We start from the raw sequence: 11995 nt of genomic DNA, 5'->3' as shown, positions 1-11995 counted from the left end.
TAAATAAGTATTTAAATATTTAATAAAATTTTATTAATGAGATTAAGTTATCAATCTTTATTAATTTAATTAAAAAAATTTAATATTTTATTTTAAATTTTAAATTAATAAATTTAATTTTATGAAGGGAAACTACTATAATTTAATATTTTTTAAAGATATTTTGTTAAATTAAATTTAGTTTTTAATTACTTTATTACCTATAATTTTATTAAAATTACTGAACTACCTAAAACTCTAATTTACCAACACACAACTCAAATCCTATCGCAAAATTCATTAGCTGCCACCCCAATTATCAGCACACACACTTACTAATGGGGAAGAGAGGAAAGAGTAGAGGAAGAGAAAAAGAGAATTGCGAAGAGAGGGAAGGAGACCTCACCGCCGTGGAGCTGTCGCCACCATCATCATGGGTCGTCGCTCGTCGCCGCTGCTAGGTTCTTCGTCAGCGCTACTACAGACAAAAAGAGGGAGGGAGAGCTCGTGAGAGTCGTCGCCGTTGAAGTCACAAGAAGACGCCACCGACCTTGCTTTTGCGTTGCATCGATGAAGAAGATGTCGTCGGGAGGCCATAATAAAGAGAGATGTGTCCGAGACAGAGAACAAGCGCGAGAGAGGAGACATGGAAGAAAGACTGCTGCCGTTCTTCCTCGTCACCGTCGAGCTGTTACAACTCATCGCCATTGTCACATCTGTTGCCACCGATGGGTGAGTTCGCCGCTGGAGCTGGACACCGGGAAGAGAGAAGGTGACGGTATGGAGAGGTGATGTCACTGCGGTGGCCGTTGTTGCGGATGAAGGTTGTCACTGAGCTGCCTTCAACTGCTGGAATTGCTTCGCCGCCATTCTAGTCACCGGGTATGGCGCGGGTGTCGCTGGAATCACCGCCGGAGCTGCCACTGCGTCATTCTTGGTTCCTTTCTTTGTACAGATTGAGCTACGATTCTTACGTACTGTGTTCAGAGGCTGTGGCTGCTGTAGGAATGGTTGGTATTGATGTCGCTACTGCGAGATAAGAATAGAAACGGAGTTTGTCGCATAGTTCAGTCGCAAACAAGGTAGGGGCATTTTCCTTAAGCTTATTTTTTTCCAAAAATTATTATAAATCGATGCAAATAATATATATTTTTGCTGATTATGGGAGTCTTATCGATTGAATCGAGTTATTTTGGACAAATGATTGATTAAATTGGTTTCTGAATTGTGATATAATGATTATTGAGCGTTTGAATCCGTATTGATAATTGCGGTTGAATTATTGTGATTTAGTAGATTGGTTGTTTGAATTCTGGGTTTTCGTTGATTTCCTTGAGTTGAGTTGGAGTTGTTGAGATAATGAATTATTGGAAATGATTTGAATAATCAAGAAGTGTTTAGTTTGGTTGTTGGGACCTTTGAAGGGCGGCAAAGTCCGAATTTTAGAGAAGATGTTGCCGAAATTTTTATAAAACTCTAATACTTTGTTTGAAGCGTTATTTAAAAGAAAATTCGATTTAAGAATCATATTAATTGATTTCGATTTATTATGAAAAGAGTCATGTTTTCAGTTCGATTTATTGAGAAAAGAATTATGTTTTGAGTTTTATTTATTAAGAAAAGAATTTTGTTTTGAGTTTGATTTATTAAAAAAAGAGTTATGATTTAAGTTCGATTTATTATGGAAAAGGGTTTTGTTTTGAGTTTTATTTATTATGAAAAGAATTATGATGTGAGTTCGATTTATTAGGAAAAGGATTTTATTTTGAGTTTGATTCATTAAGAAAAGGATTATGTTCTGAGCTCGATTTCATATGAAAAGAACCGTGTCTTGAGTTTGATTAAAGAATTTTATTTTTAGAAGTTTTGGAGAATTTACCATATTTGAATTTGATTGGTGAAGAAAGATGATTTTTGGGTCTCGAAAAATTATTGAACTTGAGAATGAAGTTGAAAGTGGGCTTTATGCAATTTTTTCAAATATGAGAATTATGTTTTTGGAGATTTCAAACGGAATTGAAGAATAGATTATCGAGGTTAATGAAGGTTTTAGAAGGCTTAGAGAAGGGTGGTTAAATCTATGGCCTTCTTTAACTTTGAATAAGTAGACTTAAAACCAGAAATAATTACTTTACTTCTGTTTAGTCTGCGCAGCGGATTATGCAGGAGACAATTCTGTTTTGTCTCATAAAACTAGAAAAATAGAGTTGAGCAGAGAAGAAGAGAATGACACAGCCATCTATCCTAGTTTAGTGTGCAATACAACCTACATTCAGTCTCCACCACAACGTTGGTAGAATTTTCACTATCAATTCAAATATTACATATACCAATTTCCAAGGACTCAACATAATCCTATTTGGGCACACAAGTTTTAACATAAACTTGACTTGGCTATGCAATTATCTAGACTCATCACACTAAGTGCTTAACCAACTTAGCAAGGGATACCTCTCATGCATATGACACAAAACAGAAAATACAACCAAAAAAATCTGAAATCACTATTGGCTTTAATCTCAAGTGTTTTTCTTAGCCTTTTTCACTCTATGACTTTTTCTCGATTACCTCTCTTTCTTGCCTTTTACCTCTTAAAGAAAACTAAGAAAGATATACATTGAAACTAAAATACAAAACAGTAAAACATGAAGGAGAAGACAATTCACAGCCTTGACTCTATGTACCGAACCCAACATCTGAACTTATAACCATGTTCTTTGTCTTGGCAGAGTGCTCCCTTTAGTGTAGGTACAATACTTCCAAGACTTCAAACTTGGTAGTGAGGATTCTCTCTCTCTCTCTCTCTCTCTCTCTCTCTCTCTCTCTCTCTCTCTCTCTCTCTCTCTCTCTCCCCTTACCTCTGATGAGATTCAATTTTCCCTTTTGTACCTTAGTCAGAGCCACGGTTAAGGTTCTTCCAAAGTCAACTTCTTGGACCTTGGGCTATCAGAAATCATCCCTTCTTTTTCTTCAATCAACCCCAAAATTAGGGATTTGAAATCTGGTTCTTGGCTTGATTGAGGAAGGCAGAGCAATAGAGAAGTGTTTGTTTAGTGATAATCCCAAATCCAAACCCTTGAGATTGTGCTTTAGCTCCGAGTAACTTTGTAAGCCATTGATTTGCAGCAGAAATGATCAAATACCACTTTCTTCATTTATCCCAAAATGGTGTTGTAGAGAGTTGGAGAAGAACTAAAGAAATGAGCTTGCATGCAAATAGAAATAAATCACCTTTAACTTCTTACTTAGATTAACATGCTTTAGATTAGTGTGATTGGATATTGCTTTCTTGATTAACTTTCTCTTTCTTTCTTCTCTAGTCTATGAGCTCGAAGATGAAGCTCTCTCTCTCTCTCTCTCTCTCTCTCTCTATTTCTTGTGTATGTTTACATGAAGTGTACATGTGAAACCTAGCTTAGGTTTTATTCACTAAAGCTTGGTTGACATTGGGCTGGTTGGTGGATCCTTGTTCATTTAGCAACCTTAATTTCTTTGTTCCTTTTCTTTAGGCTGCAACAAAATTCATTTTGGGCCTACACACTAAAACCTTACATCAAACCTATTTGGGTTGTTAACCCAACTTTATCATATTTGTCATCATCAATGTGTTAATTGAATTTTCTAACTCAATAATCTCCCCCTTGATGACAAACATATTTTCAGGAAATATAATCAAAGAAATTAAACAGACAAAATTAAAATACTTCCCTTTGATGATATTAAAGGTTTTGATGTGCTCTCCCTTTCTTTCATAAGGTTTGCTCCCCCTGAAAGTGTGCTCTTCTTTTGTTTCCTGTTCATATGTATATGTATAGAGAATGCAATTGTACAACCATACACATGCTTATACAAACAATAGTGACGCAACAATTTTAGCAGCTCAAGCAAAAAGGAGTCATCAAGCATTTTGTTTTCACAATCCTAATTGAAAAGTTATTAAGTTGTGAGTACCGAATCATGACTCAAATGCATGATCAACGAGTATTCAGACTTCATTCAAACACTTTTTCATTTTCAAACAAATATCTTATTCAGCCACAAAATATCCTGAGCATTTTTCAAATCATACCAAAACATGCATTTATCAAAAGTAATCACAAGGGAGGAAAGAATAAGTAGTGCAAACCTGCAAAAACATGTTAGCACAAGAGGAATATATAATCCGAATGAAAAGTGCAAATGAAGTAGTTGTTAGGGTTTATAGTCATCCAAAATATAAAATAGTATAAAAAAAAACTTAAATTTTTTTTCAACCAACAAAGAGTCATAAAACAGAAATCAATAATTAGAGACATCCTCAAGCATCCAAGCCATCCTCCTCAGAAACAAGCAGTTCCTCTTGGTCCATGGCCATGGTGTCGTCCCCAATGTTGTCTACATACTTCAGAAGGACAGCCACTCTGTCTCTTGATTTCTGAGGGCATTCTCATTTCTCACCGCAATCTTCCTCTCTTGTTGGCTTGTAGAGATTAGATGGTTAGACAGGTTTACAAACTCCTATAGAACATCTTTGACAACTCTGTAAAAGAGTGATTTGTGACCAGTTGAAGCTGAAGTTTCCGAAGTTGAAGGATGATGTCATTTAGCTCATCATCATCATCATCATCAATGACAACCTTTTTAGTTCTTGTTGCCTCTTTCTTTTGCTGTTTTACTGAACCACCTCCTTTTAGATAAGAGTGTTTATTTTCCTCTCTCTCTCCCTCTCTCTCTCTCTCTCTCCCCTTACCTCTGATGAGATTCAATTTTCCCTTTTGTACCTTAGTCAGAGCCACGGTTAAGGTTCTTCCAAAGTCAACTTCTTGGACCTTGGGCTATCAGAAATCATCCCTTCTTTTTCTTCAATCAACCCCAAAATTAGGGATTTGAAATCTGGTTCTTGGCTTGATTGAGGAAGGCAGAGCAATAGAGAAGTGTTTGTTTAGTGATAATCCCAAATCCAAACCCTTGAGATTGTGCTTTAGCTCCGAGTAACTTTGTAAGCCATTGATTTGCAGCAGAAATGATCAAATACCACTTTCTTCATTTATCCCAAAATGGTGTTGTAGAGAGTTGGAGAAGAACTAAAGAAATGAGCTTGCATGCAAATAGAAATAAATCACCTTTAACTTCTTACTTAGATTAACATGCTTTAGATTAGTGTGATTGGATATTGCTTTCTTGATTAACTTTCTCTTTCTTTCTTCTCTAGTCTATGAGCTCGAAGATGAAGCTCTCTCTCTCTCTCTCTCTCTCTCTCTCTATTTCTTGTGTATGTTTACATGAAGTGTACATGTGAAACCTAGCTTAGGTTTTATTCACTAAAGCTTGGTTGACATTGGGCTGGTTGGTGGATCCTTGTTCATTTAGCAACCTTAATTTCTTTGTTCCTTTTCTTTAGGCTGCAACAAAATTCATTTTGGGCCTACACACTAAAACCTTACATCAAACCTATTTGGGTTGTTAACCCAACTTTATCATATTTGTCATCATCAATGTGTTAATTGAATTTTCTAACTCAATAATCTCCCCCTTGATGACAAACATATTTTCAGGAAATATAATCAAAGAAATTAAACAGACAAAATTAAAATACTTCCCTTTGATGATATTAAAGGTTTTGATGTGCTCTCCCTTTCTTTCATAAGGTTTGCTCCCCCTGAAAGTGTGCTCTTCTTTTGTTTCCTGTTCATATGTATATGTATAGAGAATGCAATTGTACAACCATACACATGCTTATACAAACAATAGTGACGCAACAATTTTAGCAGCTCAAGCAAAAAGGAGTCATCAAGCATTTTGTTTTCACAATCCTAATTGAAAAGTTATTAAGTTGTGAGTACCGAATCATGACTCAAATGCATGATCAACGAGTATTCAGACTTCATTCAAACACTTTTTCATTTTCAAACAAATATCTTATTCAGCCACAAAATATCCTGAGCATTTTTCAAATCATACCAAAACATGCATTTATCAAAAGTAATCACAAGGGAGGAAAGAATAAGTAGTGCAAACCTGCAAAAACATGTTAGCACAAGAGGAATATATAATCCGAATGAAAAGTGCAAATGAAGTAGTTGTTAGGGTTTATAGTCATCCAAAATATAAAATAGTATAAAAAAAAACTTAAATTTTTTTTCAACCAACAAAGAGTCATAAAACAGAAATCAATAATTAGAGACATCCTCAAGCATCCAAGCCATCCTCCTCAGAAACAAGCAGTTCCTCTTGGTCCATGGCCATGGTGTCGTCCCCAATGTTGTCTACATACTTCAGAAGGACAGCCACTCTGTCTCTTGATTTCTGAGGGCATTCTCATTTCTCACCGCAATCTTCCTCTCTTGTTGGCTTGTAGAGATTAGATGGTTAGACAGGTTTACAAACTCCTATAGAACATCTTTGACAACTCTGTAAAAGAGTGATTTGTGACCAGTTGAAGCTGAAGTTTCCGAAGTTGAAGGATGATGTCATTTAGCTCATCATCATCATCATCATCAATGACAACCTTTTTAGTTCTTGTTGCCTCTTTCTTTTGCTGTTTTACTGAACCACCTCCTTTTAGATAAGAGTGTTTATTTTCATATGATTCATTGAAAATATCAACACCAAATTATTCAAAAATGTAGGTTAAAAATATGCTATAAGGGAGAGACACATTTTTGTCACTCCTTATGCAATTAAACATATGCCTCATCATTAAGTATGCGAAAGAAATTTTAGATTTAGTGATGATAGCATACAAAATCAATGTATCACAAAAAGACACCCTCTGATAGGAGCCATTTTGAGGTAAAATAATATGGTTCACAATATGGTGCAGTTGAGCTCAAAGAGGACCAAGAGCTTTATGATTAAGAGTGAGGCCATCAATGAGAAAAATATTTTCACACACATGAGCCAATGCATCTTGATAAGACACACCCAACCCTTCATCCTATTTACCAGAAGTGTAAGCACAAGTACCAACATCAGTATATTCAAGGGAGTCACTAATAGATTCACTATTCAACACTAGTTCACACCCTTTCACATACGAATGAATGGTTTCCTTAGGGTAGGTCATATTGGCATAAAATTTATGTACCAAATTAGGATAAACAGCCTTTTTGATATTAAAAATATTATTCTAGTCCGGAAACTCAATATTTTTTACAAAGACAAAACCTTTCTTTTTCAGATTTGGTAAGTCAGCCAGAAAAGTAGGCCAAAGAGATCGGTGAACAAAAACACCATGGTAAAAATCATGATTCATGGTAGAGCGAAAATAATGAGGGTTGTAGTTAGAATGAGAGTTCAAAAAATGAGATTTGTGTTCAAAAGGGTTTACATTTAGAGGTTCCTTTACTGAAAGAAGAGGAGTGTGAGGTTTACCTCGTTGAGGACACTGAGGAGCTGGCCTTGGCTTTGGCCTTGAGGGCTCAGGAGTGGGTTCCTCCGTAGTAGGACGCTTCCCCTTCAAAGTGCTTGGACGAGAGGGAGCACTTTGTAGAGCCGATGGCTTAGAAGATGATGGGTACCTTGGAGTTGTTTTTGTTCTTGCCATTGGATAAGTGCGAGGCGGAGAGAGCGACGGAGTAGGGGAAGGAGTAAAGGTAGGATCTTTGGATTGTGAGGAGGCTCTAGATTTCTCTGGGATTTTGGGAAGTTAAGAGAGAGAACTTCTTCGAGTGGTAGTTTTCTTTCTCATCTTAACGTGATACAAGGATTTTGCAATTATAAAAAATAATGATGGTAGTGGGAGAAACCGAAGAGGTTATGCACAAATTTATAAAGAGAGAAGTTTGGTAACGATTACAAGCAAGGTTTTGAAAATCGGTTCGGACTGACCGATCGAACCAGTTGAACCGTGAACCGCACAGAAAAGTGACTCGGGCAAATAGTAAAATCGAAGAATTTGAAAACCGAAATTGAACCGACAAATCGGCCAGTAACCGGTCATTCGAACCGAACTGTGACCCAGCCGGTTTTTTAGCTGGGTAGCCAAACGTTGCCATTTCATCCTTTGCTTAGCCCTAAATCCCTAATTCGATCTTGAATTCCCTTCTCATCGAGCTTCCAGCTTCCAGCTTCCAGAAGTGAGAATGTCTCTCTCAAACTCTCACACGACAGGGGTTCTGTTCAATCTCATCGAGCTCGTCGTCTGTTTGTCCCTCACCTCCGTCCAGCCACCGCCTCGTGCCGCCGCCGTCGTTCCTTCGAACAGCCACCTCCATCGCACAGCAGCCGTCGTTCCTTCGAAGGTGCTCCACCACTACTTGGTCACTCAGTGTCACTGTCTCCCTGTTGCATGTTTTGTTGAAGGCGCCTTTGAGCTTCCAGGTAATTTTTTTTAGATATGATTGTTTGATTGAATAACTGTTGCATGTCTCTGTCTCCCTGATGAGTATGATTGAATAGTTGTTTGATTTTGTGAAGCTTTGTGAACTAAAGTCACTGAAGTGTGAACTGATGAATTCTGATACACTGATATAGTGATACTGATCTGAGATTTACTGATATTTTATTTTTCTTTGAACTATGAAGTGTGAAACTGTGAACTGATTCAATTGATCCTGCTCTGAACTGTGAACTTTGTTTAATAATTGTTGTTTATTGAACTGATTTTGCATTGTTTACTGAACTGGATTTTGTTATTTGTTGAATAATTGTGAATAATTTTGAATAATTTTGAATAATTTTGGATATTGTTTGTTGTGAACTTGAGATTATTGGGTTGGAGTGGGTTGTTGTGATATAGAAATTGAAAAAAACCATTATTGGATTGCTGGTAATATTTAGGTATAGATGAGAGTATCAACCAAGAACTGCCTAGGAATAATAATGTTGAAAATAATTTTGCTTCAAATGAACCTTTTCTTCCTCCCGGATTTAACGAAAGACAATCACAAACTTCTAATGTTCGGGGGGAAAACTGATCCTGCTTGGAGATATATTGCTTTACAAAATATAAAGGGAAAACCGCATTACCAATGCTTATTTTGTCTGAGTACTTTTAGGGGTGGGGGAATTAATAGAATGAAAAAGCATTTGGTGAAGATAGGTGGAGACATTAAGAAGTGTTCTAAGGTCCCATATGATGTAGAAAAACAAATGGAAGGTTTATTCAAAGAGATTCAGAAAAGTAAAACTAGTAAAAAGAAAGTAAGTTTCAATGAAGAGGGTACTGATGAGATTGAGGATGCAATTGATGAAGCAATAGCGCAAGAAGAACAACAAACTCCGAGTCAGTTACCAAATAAGGAGATGATTGGAGTCGATCCAAAAAAGAAAGCAAAAACCATTATTCCTCCTATGTTTGCACCAAGAACAACTCCGGGAAGTCAATCAAGTATGAAAAGTGTGTTTCAAAACAAAGAGGCGTTTCATGAAGTTGATAAGCGAGTGGCTAGATGGCTTTTGGATTGTAGGATTCCTTTCAATGCGATTATGTCACCCTTTTTTCAAGATATGTTGGATGGTGTTGCTGGCATTGGGCCTGGTTATAAAGGTCCTTCTTATGATAAGCTGAGGGTTAACTTATTAGCCGATCTCAAAAGGGAGTGTCAAATAGTTGTTGATAGCTATAGGTCTGCTTGGAAAGAAGCTAGATGTACCCTCATGGCTGATGGTTGGACAAATCAAAGGCAAAGAACGTTGATTAATTTTTTGGTTTATTATTCGAAAGGGTTGTGCTTTGTGAAATCTGTAGATGCTTCAAATATGCTAAAAAATGCTTCAAGCTTGTGTGACTTGTTTTTGGAGGTGATTGAATGGATTGGACCTGATAATATTGTTCATGTAGTGACAGATAATGCCGCAAATTATGTTGTTGCTGGTAGGCTTATTAACAAAAAATTTGAAAATATTCACTGGTCACCTTGTGCTGCTCATTGCTTGAATCTTATTTTGAAATATATAAGCATCATGCCATATATTTCTATCCTTGCAACACGTGCTTCGAATATTACCGTGTTTGTGTATAATCATACGGTGTTCTTGTCCTGACTAAGACAAAGAACTGATTGGAAGGAGATTGTTCGTCCAGGTGCAACTCGTTTTGCCACTGTCTTCATCACATTGAAGAGTATCTTTGAGCGCAAATCGAATTTACAAGCATTGGTTGTTGATATACACTTTACCAGACACAATTAGGAAGGAGTGCTAATGGTAGAGTTGTGAGTGCAATTATCCTAGACAATAAATTTTGGAATGATTGTTTTACTGCATGCAAAATTGTGAGTCTGTTGATTAAATTGCTAAGATTGGTAGATGCCGATGATAAACCATCATTGGGAATTGTTTATGAAGGTATGCTAAGGTCAGAAAATGGAATCAAAGAAATGTTCAAGCATAGCATGACTGCATATCAACGTTACACAGAGATTATCAACTCAAGATGGGACAAACATTTGAAAAAAAATCTTCATGCAGCAGCTTATTTCTTGAATCCTGCTTGCTTTTTTTTATGAAAATTATAGAGAAGCACCTGATGTCATGCGAGGTTTACTTGATCCTGTTACATTGTATTGCAAGGTTAATAATTTAGATTCAGTTGAGGCAATAAAAGAAATACACTTATATAGAGATCGAAAGGAAAGCTTTGATAAGCCTGAAGCTTTTCGAGCTGCAAAAAAACTTCAACCTGGTAATAATAACTTATTTAGTTATTTACTTATTTTATGTTTTCGTTTCCTTAATTTGATAACTAATACTTAAGCTATGGGATTGTAACTTGTAGATGAATTGTGGAGGTTGTTTGGTGGTTCTACTCCATGTTTACAAAACATGGCAGTTCGCATTCTTAGCCAATTATCTGCTTCTTTAGGGTGTGAAAGGAATTGGAGTCTTTTTTATCAAATTCATACAAAAAGAAGGAATAAATTGGAGCATGATAGGCTAAGTGATATTGTGTATGTTACATATAATTTGTGTCTTAAATCCAGGTAATATATATTTCATCCTTTCATTTCATATCATTAGATTTTGTGTAATTAATATATTGTATTTAATTTGTTAGGACGGAAAGAAAAAAAAGAAAGCAAAAGGTGCAATATGATCTAATCGATATTGAAAGTATTGATATGGTTGACTTTTGGGTGACGGAAGAGGTTGTTGAAAAAGAGCCTGATCTTCCAAGTAATATTGAAGACTTGCTTGGTGAGTATTATAGTTTATTGATCAGACAATAAATTACAATAGCTTTGATCTTTAATTTATTGATAATGTGTTATATTTTGTTAGATGAGATTGATGCTGATTTAGATCAAGGTGGTGGTGGTGGTAGTAGTAGTACATTTTATGCTGCACCATTTGCTTTTTCTTGTCCAAGTAGTGGAAATGAAGGTGATGATATCAACGACGCAAATCTGCAGCAAGTTATGGAGGATTTTGATGATTGATGACAAACTTGGATCATTTTGATGTTGCCATTTTATGTTTGATTGGTTATTTTATTTTTTGACTTTTGAATTTGTATTTGAATGAGATTATAACATTCTGGTTTATGTAGTACTTTTAATTTGAATGATATTTTAAAGTTTACATTAGACTATAATTATATTTTAATGTGTTTATTTATATTTTATTTATTATTTTATTATAAAAAAGTTTTTTTGATTAAATTATAATCGAATCGATTAAACCAATAAATTAATAAACTAATAACTAAAACGGTTCAATAATTAGTTTGGTTTTTAGAACTTTGAAAACATCATACCCACGCCTTAAAATAGACATGTATAACCATGGATAACATAGACCAACACTAAAAGTCATATTTATTTTTACTGAGCCTTCGTTATTAATTAAATAAAATCGGAAAAAATCTTTTGTATTTTTTCTGTGTTTTTGGAGGGTGTTGAAGCATAAAAGCTATTTGGAATTTTTGTTTTTGTGCACCACCATGCATATTGTTAGAAAGCGCTTTAATAAGCCCTGTGCCCTATTTTTGATAACATTAAGTCATTAACCTTCAGAAAATTTCTTTGGGAAGAGTAGGATTGGATGAAGAGTAAAGACTTGTACTTAATTTAGAAAGAACATGTGCCATGATTTT

General features: G+C 35.6%; 1 protein-coding gene across 1 annotated transcript; it reads left to right on the top strand.

Annotated features, from left to right (window-relative positions):
• On the top strand, positions 8977 to 10887 carry LOC110268475. Its single transcript, XM_021114664.1, has 5 exons — positions 8977 to 9930; positions 10083 to 10258; positions 10419 to 10585; positions 10679 to 10766; positions 10884 to 10887. The coding sequence occupies exons 1-5, from the start codon at positions 8977 to 8979 to the stop codon at positions 10885 to 10887; spliced, it is 1389 nt and encodes a 462-aa protein (XP_020970323.1).

Source organism: Arachis ipaensis, chromosome B10 (assembly GCF_000816755.2).
Source record: "Arachis ipaensis cultivar K30076 chromosome B10, Araip1.1, whole genome shotgun sequence".
In the NCBI taxonomy this organism is placed as follows: Eukaryota; Viridiplantae; Streptophyta; class Magnoliopsida; order Fabales; family Fabaceae; genus Arachis; species Arachis ipaensis.
This window is presented reverse-complemented; position numbering and strand designations above follow the sequence as displayed.